The 15,980-nt window shown below is 36.4% G+C and overlaps 1 protein-coding gene across 1 annotated transcript in view; it reads left to right on the forward strand.

Moving 5' to 3' along the window:
• Positions 1-14,532, forward strand: part of LOC101851230 (putative phospholipase B-like 2) — a 17,899-nt gene extending 3,367 nt beyond the window's left edge. Inside the window, exons 2-12 of the mRNA XM_013089278.2 lie at positions 3,486-3,587; positions 4,036-4,195; positions 4,784-4,878; positions 5,006-5,253; positions 6,399-6,487; positions 7,058-7,215; positions 8,099-8,194; positions 8,988-9,059; positions 9,422-9,574; positions 10,292-10,451; positions 11,530-14,532. Of these exons, the coding sequence (XP_012944732.1) occupies positions 3,486-3,587; positions 4,036-4,195; positions 4,784-4,878; positions 5,006-5,253; positions 6,399-6,487; positions 7,058-7,215; positions 8,099-8,194; positions 8,988-9,059; positions 9,422-9,574; positions 10,292-10,451; positions 11,530-11,709 (1,513 nt within the window). The 3' untranslated portion in view covers positions 11,710-14,532. The remainder of the gene's footprint in view (positions 1-3,485; positions 3,588-4,035; positions 4,196-4,783; positions 4,879-5,005; positions 5,254-6,398; positions 6,488-7,057; positions 7,216-8,098; positions 8,195-8,987; positions 9,060-9,421; positions 9,575-10,291; positions 10,452-11,529) is intronic.
• The last annotated feature ends 1,448 nt before the right edge of the window (positions 14,533-15,980 follow it).

The following is a 15,980-nucleotide window of genomic DNA, read 5'->3' on the forward strand; positions in this document are numbered from 1 at the left end:
CTCGTTCTCCGGGTGGTGGCGACCCATGTGTTTGTTTTAACATGACACTCAGTCTTCCTCGTCTGATACATTTCGTTTTATTGTCACCCTTGTGCAAAATCAGCAACAAAATACAATTTACAAACAAAATACTTACAAACCAAAAACAACAACAATGCGGCTACTTTCGATTGGGACCTCAGATGGGAATGGTTTGTTTTCTTCATCTTGACCAGTCCTGCCTAAGACGGCCACCTGTCTTATACTTATACGGCCACTTTTCTCTTTGACAATGGGTTGCCGTCTTACACAGGTTTGACTGTATACACACTTGTCAATCACAGTGCCTGGGGTCCTGTTTTGCGGGAATTCTCAACCATTGCGCTGAGTGACCTAGGTTTGATAAGGGGAGGGGGGGGGAGGGAGTAGGGGGTAAATATATGGCAGCCTGGAAGTGCAATACTCTCCCTGTTTCTTGACTTGACAACTTTGCTTAATTTTGAGTTCAGAATAAGGTATCAGAGACAGATGTGTGATGTTATGTACGGCCAGTGGTTTGGGGGGATGGAATGGTGGGTGAATAATAGTTGTGTTAGGTTGTATTATTTAAACACTACACTACAAAGACTCTGAAAAATCTCTAACTTTGGATTTTGATTTGTTCAAGTTTCTTTTCTTTTTATCAAGATAATGTCCTGCACTTGCAAGTGCAGTAAAACTTTTACCAAACTGCTACTACCAATGTCCTTCCTGAAATAATGGTTGTTTGCTTTTCCTGAAAACATCGAATTTTGACTTACGACAATGATGAATGACGGTGATGATATCTCTATTGTCAGGTCTGTATGCCTGCGCCCGACTAAAAAACTCATTTTTCGAATGGAATATTAACGCGTAAACCTCGATCTGTGACCTACACAGACCTGCCACTCTTCCTGATTTAACCGGGATATCCTGATTTTTTTATGCCTCAAATCTTGAGCACCCTGATTGCGATCATCCAGATTTTTTTTTTATGTCTGTTGCATCAGATTTAAAAAAAAAATTATTGTGTCGTGGGGAGCACCTCTTTTTGTCAGTAGGAACTCAGAGCATTATTTTAAGAAATTTTGATGCCGCATTTAGTAGTTGACTCGCCCCAGATTATGTTGGATCTTTGCTCGCAAGTGTTATAATTTCAACTATCGATTTGGCATTCTGACTTGGGACATTCTCAAGATCTACATTTGCTTTTGTTACCTCTCAGAATTCACCGATGATGGCCTGATAACTGTTACAATTGCGAATACAAATAATCAATGTTATTCTTAGTTCTGCTGTTACTTTGTTGTTGATCCTGATTCTTTTCACCAGATCCTGATTTTTTTCCCCTAGAGATCCTGATTTCTAGATTTCATAGTGTGTCAGGTCTGCCTACGTTGTAATCCTTGGAAGTCACTAATGTCACCGTGATAGGAATGTTTTCCTGTTGATTGTTGTTCATGATCACTGGCCAGTCTTAAAACAAAATTGATCATCTGATTCATTGTCCGCCCTACATAAAAATATGCCTTACCTTCACTCCCTAAAACTATTAACCCTTATTTGTTGATTTATTATCGATCAGCTTGAAAACTTAAACCCCCTGCCCCCAATGTTTTCTCCTCTTTACCTGCTTTTTGTACGAAACATCAATTGGTGCGGACAATCCCGACTCACTGTGACTATACACTTCTACTGATTAAATCTAATAAAATGAATACCCTTATCCAGAATGGATAAACTTTTGTGAGATATATCTCATTTTAGCACTTTTGTTTATTGATTACACATTTCTCCTTCACACCTACCCGAGTAGTGCTGTTTTGACCACCAAATTTAAACGATGTTGCAATTTATGGGATCCATTATCAGCATAGGTGTCAAATGTACTCTTCAGATTAGAGTCTAATCAATGATTTCTATGCCTTCTGAAGGAGACATAATTGCTGATAGATGCCTGATACCATTATCTTTCATCACTGATCAGAAGTGTGGATTATGCTTTGTTAACTGTACAGTCTTCAGAGATATAGTTCTTAATGATTAAAGCCTTGACTGCGGCGGTTCACAGCTTTCAGTTATCTTGGCACAGAGATGGAAATAGGCTTTAGTTCAGAAGAATCTGGTTCGGTTGGACGGGGGGGGGGAGGGGGGGGGGACGTTAGTGGGGTCGTGAGTAATGAATTCTGTGGTACTATACTGAGGCACTTGTGGGTTTTTCTTTTTTTTGAAAGTTTTATTTTATTTACTAGTAACAAATTAATTAATCTTTTGAAACGCTTAATTTTTAAATTTGCTTTTCTTTTTCTTTGACAATCCTTTGAAAATTATTATTTTTTGTTTGATCTTAGTTTGTTCTGTGTTATTTGTAAACTTCAAATAATACAGTCTGGATTTTGGAGCCTTGCTTTGAAAAGCTTACTGAATTAATCTATCATCATCAAAAAGAATTTGCAAACATCCCACCCAGTAAAAAAAAAACGATGCAAATCTGACTCCCCTCTCTCAGTGTGTCCAGCAGTGCCAAGCTGCGCTCAAGAGTATAATTTGTGGAGTGAAACAAAGTGCAATGAGCCAGGGTGTACCACTAGGTCACTCTCTTCTGGTACTGATGGGCATCGGAGAGGAAGTGTAAAATTGGTAATGTAAAGATAGAACAAAAGCCTGGGCTCAATTTTTTGGCTGAAAATATGATCTCTGAACACTCTGAAACTGGATATGTTTATGAATGAAAAACTTCTGGACTTTATCTTTGTTACTGTTCTTGTTGCTGAAGAAAAGAGCAGATCTGTTTGATTCTGCTTTACAGGTTTTGTAGCAAAAAAACCCCCAAACAAAGCATCTTGTCTTGCAGCTGTGTGTGATATTATGCTTTTTTGTGTGCTCATGGAACACTTTTTGAAACATTTCAAATTTGTGTCTTCCTGATCTCTTTTTGTCTTCCTACAAGTGTCTCTATGCTCTCTCTTTCTGTCTATCTCAGCTTATTTGTGAATCCAACTGGCACTTTGATGTGATCTTCTCTATCTACTTCTTTTAGTTTTTACTACTTAATCATAAATAATCTTTTCCTCTTGCGTTGAAATTTTTATTGTCCTAACAAAAGGTTAACTATAATTCTTTCCCTAGATGGTTTGCATCCATTGCCATTTCTTCTTTCTGTGCTTACATTTTACTAGCATTGCCTCAGTTTGCTGGAAATTTTATGAGTTTATGCTGAAAACAGAAGGTTTTTTCTTTCACATTTTGGCCATTTCATATTTTGCAAAAGTTTTGAATTTGCACTTTAAGTTGCTTAGTGTCACATATTCCAATGCAGCATCAGCCCATTTAACATTTCATGGAAGACTTCAATATGCAAATTTAAGTGAAAATCAGGAAAATTGAGAATTTAAGTCGTCTGCTGAAAAAAACTGTAGGCAGTAGCTATGTCATGGGGAACCTGAAACTGGCAGCTTACTTTTCTGAATTTTGCTAAATTTCAGATGGGCCAAACTGGATGTAACCACAACATCTGGCGGGAAACAAGCCTACAGCGACAGCATGCAAGCATATGCTGCTGGGTTCGTCGAAGGTCACATCACACGGTATGTATACTTTAATAATTCTTCTTTTTATTTTTCCCTTTTCAAAATGTTGTGGCACATGACCATGCTACTCTTTTCGAATCTGTTCTTTGGTTTATAGCCTACTTTCTTTTAGTACAATATAGCTTCTTTCTTTCCCTTATTAATATCAGATGTCTAGAAGTGTGTTCTGTCTAATGCGTTTGCTGAGAAGTGCTTACTATTGTGTACATTTTGGGCTATGAGTATTTGAAAAATCATTAGATCATCATTGACCTTTCATTTTTCTATTTTGTGTGTGTGTGTGTGTTTACTAGCTTCAATGCTCTACCTTCTTTCTTGAAATAACCTCTCTTTTCCTTTTTTTGTTTTTCCCTCTATTTGGAATGAATTTGATTGGAAAGAAATGCATGTATGTCATATTCAGGGAAAGCATAGTCTGGTTCATGCACTTTTTTCCTTTTTTCAGACCCCTAATGGAAATGCACTGGATTAACACAGTAGCAGGCTTTTGTCCCGAGCCATTGTCTTTGAAGTGTAAAGGCCTCAAGGGTTTTTTTGAGAAAAATCTTGAGTGGATGAAGGCTCAGATCAAATCTCAGGCTGCTGATGATCCTTATTGGTATCATGTGAGTATTTTTTGTACTACCTTTCAATTATGATTAATGCTGTTGAGTTGTTTTTTAAAAATAGTTGCTTGAGTTAAATTTTTTTTCCGTTTCTGCGTTTCAGTGGTACACAATGACCCCTACCTAATGCACAATATTCAGGGTTTGTCCAGAACCCCAAAACATGAGCAAAAAAAACAAATGTGCTCATGTTAAACATTTTTTTTTTATAGATCCAATCCTTTTAAACGTTAAAATTAGGCTGAGAAAAACATTACTGTAATGTTTTGTTTTGTTGTTTTGGTTTTCTTTGCTGGTCTTGCATCAAAAAGCTTAATGTTATGTACTGTGGAAGCTCTTCATTAAATCTTCCATTAATTCTCTTATGATATGCAGCAAGACAATGATACTGATAATATCTATAGAAAAACTCAGTTCAGTTTTTAGCAATATCTCTGAAGTTTGGGGGAAAAAGAATTAAATGAGTTTGCAGCGATTATCATGGGTGAGATTTTTTTCTAGATTGATTGTTAATTTGTTTTTAGAGCTGTGGTCATTGATTACCAACTGCATAACATTTTCGTCTTTTTTTTTCTCCTCTGGTTGCAGGTTCAACTCTATCTGGAGCAGATGGCTGGCCTTCAGGATGGATACTCCAATTACCCTGGCAAGCTGAACACAGACATTGATGTCCTTGGCGTGTAGTAAGTTACTGTGTGATTTTTTAAAGACCTTTTACACATGTTTAATCGACATTTATCATGTTGACGTGTTACTCTTTGCTCAAACTAAAAGCAATTGTAACTGTTTGTTTTATAACTCTTTTCACAGCATGTGGCAGGTGGGCGGGGACATGGAGGATCTGTCCAATCTCTTCCCCGACAGCTCAGAACAGTTGACGAAGGAGAACGTTGACCCATCTCTGAGTTTTGGGCCTGGTCGCTGCTCAGCTCTGCTCCGTCTACTTCCTGGCAACACAGACCTGTATGTGTCTCAGGACACGTGGAGCGACCTGTCTTCCATGCTGAGGATTCTGAAGCGCTACTCTTTTGAGCTACACATGACTGCTGGTAGTAAAGGTCAGTTAGAAAACACAATTTAGACAAAATGACTAAACCAGCGAGGAAACTATTTTGAGCAAATGTGAGGCCTGCTGACAAAGTTAGTTACTTCTTGTAGTTTAGCCCAATGGAAATTGATAGGTTAAATTGAGATTGTATAATTTATAAGTATGAAATTATAAAAGACATCCTTAACTTGAAAAAAAATGTCATTGGTTGAAAATCTACAAATTTGACCATTATGTCGATTTTTAGCTGATATTTCCATTCATGAATTGCGAGAAGTAGAATAACTCATTTTGTCAGCACCCCTCACTAATTATTAATTCATTGTTGAATAGATTAAATTGCATGTCCTCTTTAGTGGTGTTTGTTTCTCGTGCCCTCATGTTTGTTGTGTGACATGGTCAATGTACTTTATACAATAGTCTTTTTCTGCTTTGTTATTATCACGTTGCCAGATGCAAATGTTACATTCTTAAACCTAACATTTTGTATGCTTACTTCACCTAGGCCCTATATTATTGTTTTGTAATCTTAAGCAAATGTTCTGTTTCGAAAGACACAAACTTTTTCAACTTGTACTGATGCTATGACATGTACTCCGACTCTACTATTATCCTTTTCTTTGGTTTTGTTTCTTATTTAAAAATGTTTCTACATACTGCTAAGATAAGTTAATTCTGCTCTAATGGCCACCTCTGCAAGACAATCACCTGCATAAAGTGCATAAAGGACCACTTCCCACTCCCCCTTGCATTTTTCCTACATTCTAATGACACTGTCCAAGATACCCACCTCTGTAGTAAGACAACCACTTTTCTCCTCGATGATGGGTGGCTGTCACGGACAATTTTGATTGTGATGTCCACTTACACAGATGTTATGTCATTTACTCCTACAAAAATGTCGTGCTCTTGTGCAGACATTGCGATATGTACATATTTTTATGTGGATATTATTTTATACATAATTTTCATGGATGTTACTTTATACATAATTTTTCATGGATATTATTTTATAAATAATGAACATGAATATTATTTTATACATTATTTTTGTGGGTATTATTTTATAATTGATTTTCATGGATAGTATTTTTTTAATGGATATTCCTTTATAAATAACTTTTCATGGATATTATTTTATACTCTCTTCCTCAGAGCTGGCGCCTGGTAATACAATGACCTTCTCCTCATACCCAGGACCTCTGATGTCTGGAGACGATTTCTATGCTATCTCCTCTGGACTGGTAAGCTTCTAATGTCCCAAGTATAGATTCTTTGGTCTGTGGACCAAGAGTAGACCTGCCAAGTACTCCGACAAAATTGTAGGTCTCTAGTTTCTTTTTAACTTGTTGAAGAGCCCGGATCGGATTTGCATAAAATTCAATTTTTTTTTCTTTAATTCCGTTTCTGTCTGGCCATTGTCAGGTTTATTGAATAAAGGGTAACAGACTCTGTATGAAAAGAAAAAGTAAAAGCCAGTTGCATGCACGGTGGGTTGGGAGCTAGTTGAGGATTAAAAAGGAAAAAAATAGAAGTTGTTACGTGCATTTATATTTGCACACAATTTAAGGATGCTTTGAATCAGTGGTTTTTTATATGTACATGCACAAAGAAAACCAAAAGAGAAAGTTTTCTTCTTCGCTTTTTTGCTTTTTTTTTGTTGGTTTTGTTTTTGGTGTGCGTTAATCCTGTACTTTATTATAGACACAGTAAAAATTGAAATAAGCATTTAGTAGTGCTTTGACAGTGAAGTTTTGTGTAAACTGACCGTGTTTTGCTCTTCTTTTTAGTCAACTTTAAAACTATGTTTTCAGGTCAGTCAGGAAACCACCATCGGATTCTCCAATGCGGAGCTGGTAAAGTACATTACATCCGAGGCGGTGATGGAAGGATTCCGCAGTATGGTGGCCAATAGGCTGGCTTCATCTGGCCTGGATTGGTCGAAGCTGTTTGCCCAGTACAACAGTGGCACGTAAGTTGTGCTGTTTCATCCTGTGAATTTGTATACTTTGTTAATTCTACCTTATCCAAAGATGGATGATATGGTTGAAGGGTGGTCTGGTGTGGTTTGCTCCTTCTTTCTTATCCAACATGCATCTTTTTAATCTCTCCTCCTTCTTTTCTTCGTGTGTCATTCTTTAGTAGCACCTCATATCTTTTTACACTTATAAGACCTAGCTGTGTTGGAAATTCTGTACAACTTTTAATAAATCTAAACTTATATCTTATCCAAAGAAAACATGTAATTTTTTGGTCCTGTTTTACTGCAGTAATAATATGAGTATGGAATTCTGTCTGCTGTTTTATGCAGGAGTGGTTTTAGAGTGTTTACTTGTTTATATCATAGTGGTGCAGAAGTTATGTGTGCTGTTTTATGTGACAAAGGCATGAAATTTCTTTTCTTCCATTGTATAAAACGTCTATAAATCTCTTTTAGATCCTTTTGTACCTTTTCAAAACAGAGTTGCCTCTCAGTAGAAGAGTAGTTTTTTCCTGACTTTATCAGCAGGATGTTAGTGTTGCTGTTGTACTTTGGTACAGTAGCAGATTTTTATCGTTTAGATCGGAATATGATATGGAATGATAACAACTGTAATGTATTACATTATGGAGTATGATATGTAGTGTTTGTATTTGTTTCACTGGTAAGAGATTAACTTTTTTGTTGCTTTGTAAAACAGACTAGGAAAAGCTTTGTTTATAAAGTGAAGATATGATACAACCACTGTGGATGACTTACGTGGGTTCTGCTGGATTAAGTTGGTGAGCATTGTAGATGGGTTTTTGTGGTTGTTTTTTGTTGTTGAGATGTTTAAATTGGTAATGATCTGTATTGTCTTACCATTTGTCTGTAGATACAACAACCAGTGGATGATTGTGGACTATAAAAGATTTGTACCTTCTCGAGAGACCGGAGTTCCAGGAACATTTTATCTCATTGAACAAATTCCGTAAGTTTAATAATAATAATAATAATGGATTGCATTTATATAGTGCATATCCACTTATGCAATGCTCTATGCGCTTAACTTGATACACATTATGGATTTACAAATCAATTTTAAAGGCACATAGTGTTACATACGCGTGCCCACACATACTCACGCATGCACGCACGCACCACACACACATACACTCATACATACACACATACACATATACGTACATATGCACATTTGCAAATACAAACTCACAACGATCTACAGCTTGGATGGATAAGTTTAGACGTTATACCACTTATCTTTCTGAGTGTGCTTGACATTATCCATGTTATATCTACGGTTATTACATACCTTCTACATATTGTTTAAAAAATTGTTCCTCCATTTGTCTTCAAAATATAACTTAGACAATTGTGACTTGAATTTCCTTTAGCACAAATTGGACAACAAGAACCTTTTGCTATGTTGGAGATAGTTTTATGTGTACATGCTTTTTAAAAAAAAATCATGTGTACACATCTTTATTGGGCTGCAATTAAGGCTCTGTTAAACGACTCTCGTATGATTTCTTTGTGTTATTAGATTTAAGATACTTTTTGTGTTTCTTCTATTTTCTAGTGAAACTTTAGAGCCTGTTCCCATTTTAATACTACATTGCACATTGTCAAAATGATTTCAAATAAGTTATGTCACAAGACTGTTGCTAACAGAGAATCTTTTGTAGCATGTATATGTGAAATCTAATCTTTTTAGAAGTATTTAAGTTTCTATGTCCTTTGAATCATTTTTACTGTTTTTGCAGAGGCACAATTGAATACGCTGACCTCACAGATTACCTTTATGAGAAATCTTACTTTGGAAGCTACAATGTCCCGTAAGTTATTTCATCTTGTATTGTACATCATGGTGCCTATTAGAGAAAGTGTACTTTATACTGTACTCTGACTGGAGGGATCCTTAATGAATTAATTATTCCATGAGTCTGTAATTAAAAAAGAAAATACTCTCATTGAATTGTTTGACTGGCCAACGATGTGCATATTAAGATTAAAGAAAGAGCGTTTGGACTCTCATGACACTTATCAATCTAGTCAAAAAAGTGTCAAACATTTCTGAAATTCAGCTTTTTATTCCCTCGTATATGAAGATACCAATTCTGATTATTGGAAAAACTATTGCAATTGGACTCACATACTTTTCATTTATTGACCTTTTTTTTTTTCCTTCTTATTTCAGATATTTTCCTGATATCTTTAACAAGAGCGGCCTGCCTCCACTGGTGAAGAAGTTTGGCGATTGGTTCACGTACGACAAAAACCCACGGGCACTCATCTACAAACGAGATGTTCCAAAAGTCACTGACCTAGACTCCATGACTAAGCTCATGCGGTATGTAGAAGAACCACTTTGTCAAAAGTGTTAAAAATCTGGAAGTTTGTCGCCTTTTCGTATTTTAAATGATTGCTCATTTATTCAACTTTTAGCCAACAGGCCTTTTAAAAAATAATCCTGTACACTCTGAAAATTAAAAGACGTACAGGCGGATCCCTTGAGAATTTGAAGAGGGGAGGCTGGTGGATTATGCTCAAAATTTGCAAACATTATTAGTCTCACTAGAAGATTACAATAAAAGTTTAAGCAGTGTTCTGTTGGTGTTAATATCTTTGTTGAAAATAATATGCAATATAATAATAATAATAAATGACATTTATATAGCGCTCAACCCCGAATAAAGTACACAGGCTCTGAGCGCTTTACAATACAGTACAACATACAACAGTAACATGAAACGTTGTGTTCTGACTAAAGAAAATTATTCAAAATATTCATCTTATTAATTTAAAAACAGAAACGACTTCAGCTGACATTTGAATGAATCAAAAGATTTGAATTCTCTCAACGTACTTGGTAAAGCATTCCAGATCTTGGGGCCTTGGTATTCAAATATAAATTGTATGCATATCTATATAAATGTTTTTGTCAATCTTGCCTGTAAAACCACTGTAAATTTTCCACTGGGACAACGGAGTATTATCTCATCTCATTTCATCTCATCTCATCTCATTTCATCTCATATCTTATCCAATCTTTCTTCATATCCCACAGCTACAACAACTTCAAAAATGACCCACTGTCTCGATGCAATTGCACTCCTCCATACTCTGCGGAGAATGCCATTTCCTGCCGTGATGACTTGAACCCAGCTAACGGGACCTACCCGTTTGGTGCACTTGGGCACAGACCTCACATTGGCACAGACATGAAGGTAATTGTTCTGTAAATAATACATAGAGAACTGCAGTAAGGGTGGTCATGTTTTTTTTTGGTTTATTTTTTATTCAAGTGCATGATTTATGCTCCTAATTAGTACAGTTCTATTGGGTTGGGTTTTTTTTTTTAGAGAGATTTGTCCAACTTGCAGTATAGCATACAAGATTGCTCCATGGAGTACGTAAATGGGGTAAGGTTGCAGATTTCATAAAATGATAATAATATATGAAAGTGACTTTACCTTAGAATTATGAAGCGAAAAAAGTGATTTACATGAGAGTTGCTTCTTTTTTAGTGTTATTCATGAAATGTACTATTTTGTTAAATTTATAAGGGTGTGTATATTATTTCTCTACATAATCTTTGACATTAAATGAACCTTTGAATACATGAAAGTGAGCTTTTAGTTTTTGTAGATGAAGATGACAATTCTGTAAAGCAAGTTTCTAGTGACGCCGCCCTTCTTTGTTTCAAATGGAGTCTTTATGTAAATCACTTGATACAGGGTTAATAACCCACAAGCATCTTCCAGGGTACTTCAATTTGTATGCTTTTATACAATCATGCTGAAGATTTCTCACATTTTGGAAAAGAGTACTTTGGTCTTTTGCATCTTAAAGTAGTATGCACGATACAACTCCACCTGGGTGGTAGATATAGTGGAAGTAAATGGCCCAGGTACTCCTTCCCTCCCTTCCTATCTTCAGATTTTGACTTCTATAATATGCTCCAAAGGAGAGACATCATGAGTACGTTTTTAATCAAAGAAGATGTAAAGTTGTATCTTTTTATTTTGCAGGTGTGATGCGTCCGTTAAAATTGTAGGGAAATGTTGGATTTTGCTGGGGTGGTGGCCTAAGGCCTTACTCTTCTTCAGTTTTCAACCACCAAGGGACCTTTAATGTGTACATGTGACCTTCAAGATTTTTCAACCGTTTCTTATAAAACTCTGTGTATGATGTACCTATTTAAGATCAGTATGATAATATGTTTAAGATCATTGATCTTCACGTTTAAAATTTTCAGACTTTCTCATGCTTCATGCTTTGCCCTTTCTTCTTTCTATTTTCCAGCTGATCAGTTATGACCTGTTCAAGAGTTTGTCATTCCTGGCCATCAGTAGCCCCACCTACGACGATTTGCCTCCCTTTCAGTGGAGCAAGTCAGACTACAACTATATGTCTCATCTTGGCCACCCGGATGTGTGGAAGTTCCCACGGATACTTTTCAAAGGAACAGATCCTTTAGCTTAGTTTCCGTATTTCATCTTTTTGTAGTCAGGGTCAGGTTCACAGAAATCAGTAACTTCTTGGAACTACTCTATGGAAGGTTGTTGGTGGAACTTTTTCTCTTGATTATTTCTTGTTTATCTTTCACCACCTCTAAAGGAGTCTCATGAGAGTGATCTTGTATCCAACGAAAAGCTTCTGCAGGGTGAAAAAACATGTATTTCTATGAATCATGAGAGCTGACATTATATTTTGTTGAAAAATAAGGTAAAAGTCAAAGACTTGAATGACAAAATGTGTTGAAGCATTTATATTGTACTCACTTTAGCTTTTGGAGGCTTAAGAGTTTTTTTTTGAAACATCATACTAGCGTGAAAGTGTAATACTAGCATAACATAACAAGTTATGTGGCAAATCTGAAAGTTTCAAACACATCATTGATATCATTTTAATAATTAGTTAGGAACAATCTCGAGTAGATTCATGATATCGTTCTGTGCAAATTTTAACATTTCAAGCTCTGTAACTTAATTCATATTTTTCTGGCTCTTGCTGTGCATTTCATGTCATTTGTGTTAGGTTTCTAAGTTTGTGAAATAAGTAGATTTTGGATTTAATCACAATTTTTCAAGTTCAAGTACTGGTTTGAAGACCTGACTGGTGTGCAAAACAGTGCAACGTGTTTTCACAATTACTTACCATGGTGATTGTTGAACTCTGTTTCTTTATGAACTGAGTAAGCCCAAGATGTTCTTTCTAATAATCATTATGACAGCTGTAGGCATATTTATTGTTTATGGAATAAGTAGTAACTATATATTTTTTTTAGCTGAAAGAATCTGTTGACAACCAGAAGAAATAAAGTTTTCATTACAGCTGAAGTGAAATTATCAACTCGGTGCCTTTGACATGTATTGTTTATGTGTTTAAAAAATCATTTGGCAGATAGCCTCTTTAATACCCTTGAGTATTTCAAGTCATTGTCTGATTAGTTATATTTTTTTTTCCTTTGACCTATACAGTGGTCCCTGGCTGTAACAGGACTGCTGGGACTGATGTGATGTCTCTGTATAGCTTAACCCTGTTATGGACGGGGATCATGTTCACATACACTGTAACTAATGATTAAACAATGGGAACACTTTTATTACATAGATTGCCTTCAACCAGTCTCTCTGTTATTTCTGGTTTCTTTTCCTGTGATCATTTGAAATGATCGGGTAATAAAAATGATAATAATACTTGCATTTGTACTCACGTGGCTTATATTAGTGCTCTATAAAGTCAACAGCATGCTCTGTGCACTTTACAAGTATTTGTAATAGAATAGTTACCATGTTTGGGAAAAGGAGCATACATAGGTATGCAACAGATGTAGCGCCCAATGCCCACTTTACATTCAGTCATTTATTCCTGTAACAAGTCTCGCCAGCCTATGGGCAGACAATGTGAACGATGTGCTAGACCAAGGTCGTGTTAAGTCACTTACATGATTTGCATCAACACCAAAGTATATCTAGCGTTCCCCCTCCCCCCACCCCACATTCCCTCCCCTGCACACAGAGTATGACACATCAAAACATATAGGTACACAATCAACTTAGGCCTTCTGTGAGTCGTGTAGGTACGATGTGTCATCAATGTTAGCTGTTTTGCTTCATTTTGCTTTTTTCTGCTTTCTTGTCCGTTTGTTTTAGGATGCCAATAGTTGGATCACTGTTGCAGTGGATCATATCTGTCCGAATGTCTGTTATAAAAAAAACGGTTTTCTCTACTGTATATGAGATCAGTTTTTGGGATTTATTTTATGCCCGCTATAGCTGAAATCCTGTTATAACTGAAACTGTTATAAGTGGGACCTTCTGTACCATAAATTAAGAGTGAAAAACTGTTTTTGTATGATGACAAATTACTTTTTTGAAACTCTGTGTTGCTCTTGTAAGGTTACTAGACTTTCTGGATGTGATATCGTTCATATTTTTATTAAATAACCTTGTACATGTATGCAATATACAGCTGACAGGCTTTTTAGTGTGAAAAGAGAACTGTCTGTCTTTCACCTTGACATAACCTATGTCTGGGCTGTTTGTATGAGTGTTGTGGTGCGGTTTGCTCCTTCTTTCCTATCAAACATCTATTGTCCTTATCTCTCCTCCTTTTTTTTTTTGTGTTGCTTTTCTAGTAACAGCAGTAATCTTCTGCACTTAGATGACCTAATTGTGTTGCAAGTGCCATAAAACTCTTTACTAAAACTAAACTGTCTGTACATACACTTCAGAAGATTTTGCCATGAGCTTCCTCTATTCCTCTAATTTTTTTGTGGTTCTAGAAAGGTGAATGAATGTGTGTTTCAAGTTTATAAATCATACAAATATTTGAGGGTTTGTCTGCCATTGTGGATTACGGTTAAGTCAAAGAGTTTTTATGAGTGCCTGTAAGCTTAAATAAGATATATTCTCAGGCAGCATATATGGATGCCGGAAAATCTTTTCACAGTCAGTGGAATGCAATACCTAGTAAGTATTAAAGTATCATTTTGACTTTCTGCTGAACCTGCATTTTGTAATTATTGTCAGTATATTATGAATTTCAATGGGAAGAATATATTTGTCGTTAGAATTTAATGTACTGAAACAAATATTTTTACCTGCATTTTTTTTTTTACTTTGATAACAGCTGATGTTTCTGCTTACAGCTGAGGGTCTTTTACATTCCTTGTGTACTGACGTTTGAGAAATGCCTTATAGTATTGATGCGAATTTGAAGTGGACTTATATGGCCATCGCCTTTAAAAAAAATGTAACATTATAACTGAGAGTCAAATAAATTTGTCTTTTATAAAACAAAGTCTTTTTGTTTGGTTTTATGCACTGATTTATATAGCTGTGTTCTTATGCTTTGTTTGCAATCCAATAATAATATATCTGTAATAAATAGCATTTGTATATAGCAAATTCCTGCTCAGCAGCAAGCTCTATGCGCTTTACAGTTTGTATTGTTACTTCAGCAGACTTGAAAGCATTCTGAAACTATCTCAACTTCCTTGGAAGCATACATTGCAAGCAGCAATTTTACAGGGGTGAAAACACTAACATACTGATGAGATCTTTTGTCGTCTATGGCTGGATACTCATTCACACCTGGGTGAAGAGAGGAAGATTAGTGTAAACTGCATTTTCCAAGGACACAACATCGAGCCTGAGCCTCGAACGCCAGAACCCATGACCTCACTATTATATTATGAGTTAGGTAACCTAACCACTCAACAACCGATGCCACAACACAAGCCACCCGTTTTGCCTTAGACAGAAAAATTGCACAGTACAACAGGAAAGCAAAAGGATATAGAAGTAGAAATAGGACTAAGAAAGTGGCGATGGATGGGACACACCTTAAGAAAGCCCAGCGGAAACATCACAAGACAGTCACTGCAGTGGAACCCACAGGGAGCTCGAGGCAGGGGTAGGCCACGGGAAACATGGAGGAGATGTGTGGAAAGGGACATGAGAGAAATGAAGCTCACTTGGAACGAGCTTGGAAGGATGGCTCAGGACAGAGATAAATGGAAGGAGCTTGTATGTGGCTTATACCCTGCCAGGGGTGAAAGGCATTGATGATGACAACAGGAAAGAAAAAGTGAAAATAAAAAGTAACAAAACCGACAGATTTGCCCTGGGATGATGTCTCAGATTATAATTAGAATGTATTTTTCTTCTTTTTTTTTATGTAGTCTACTCCGAGGGGAAGTAAAAAAACAAACCAACCCGAAAACAAAAACTCTCCCACAAAAATAAGTTTTCGAAGGGAAGCTACTCGACTAGTATTTCTTTATATTAACACAAATAATTGCAGTTGTTTCCCTTGCAGCTTGTTCGCTGTTTAAAAGCCCCCCCTGGCATTCGCCCTCTTTTGCGACTTTTCTATCAATTATCCGCTCTCCCTTTTTTGCTGAGAAAGTGTGTGTGTGAGTGTGTGTGTGTGTGTGTCTGTGTGTGTGTGTGTGTTAGAGAGAGAGAGAGAGAGAAGGGGGAAAAAAAAAGGGGGGGGGGGGGGGGGGTGGTGTTGGTAAGGAAAAAGAACGTGAAGAAAAGGTGAAGAAGCTGAGGGCAATAATATTCTTTCAGTCTTTTTCTCCAGCAGTAGCTTTCATTTTTTTAAAAAGTCCCCCACCTCCCAAACCACGCACACAAACATAAAAAGCTAAAGCCTGTAATTTATTATGATATTGTACAGGTAGGCCTACTGATACTCAAAATAATCATTCAGGCTCAGGCTTTAATTAATATAACTGTGGA

The sequence above is a fragment of the Aplysia californica genome, unplaced genomic scaffold, assembly GCF_000002075.1.
Source record: "Aplysia californica isolate F4 #8 unplaced genomic scaffold, AplCal3.0 scaffold00915, whole genome shotgun sequence".
NCBI classification, from domain to species: domain Eukaryota; kingdom Metazoa; phylum Mollusca; class Gastropoda; order Aplysiida; family Aplysiidae; genus Aplysia; species Aplysia californica.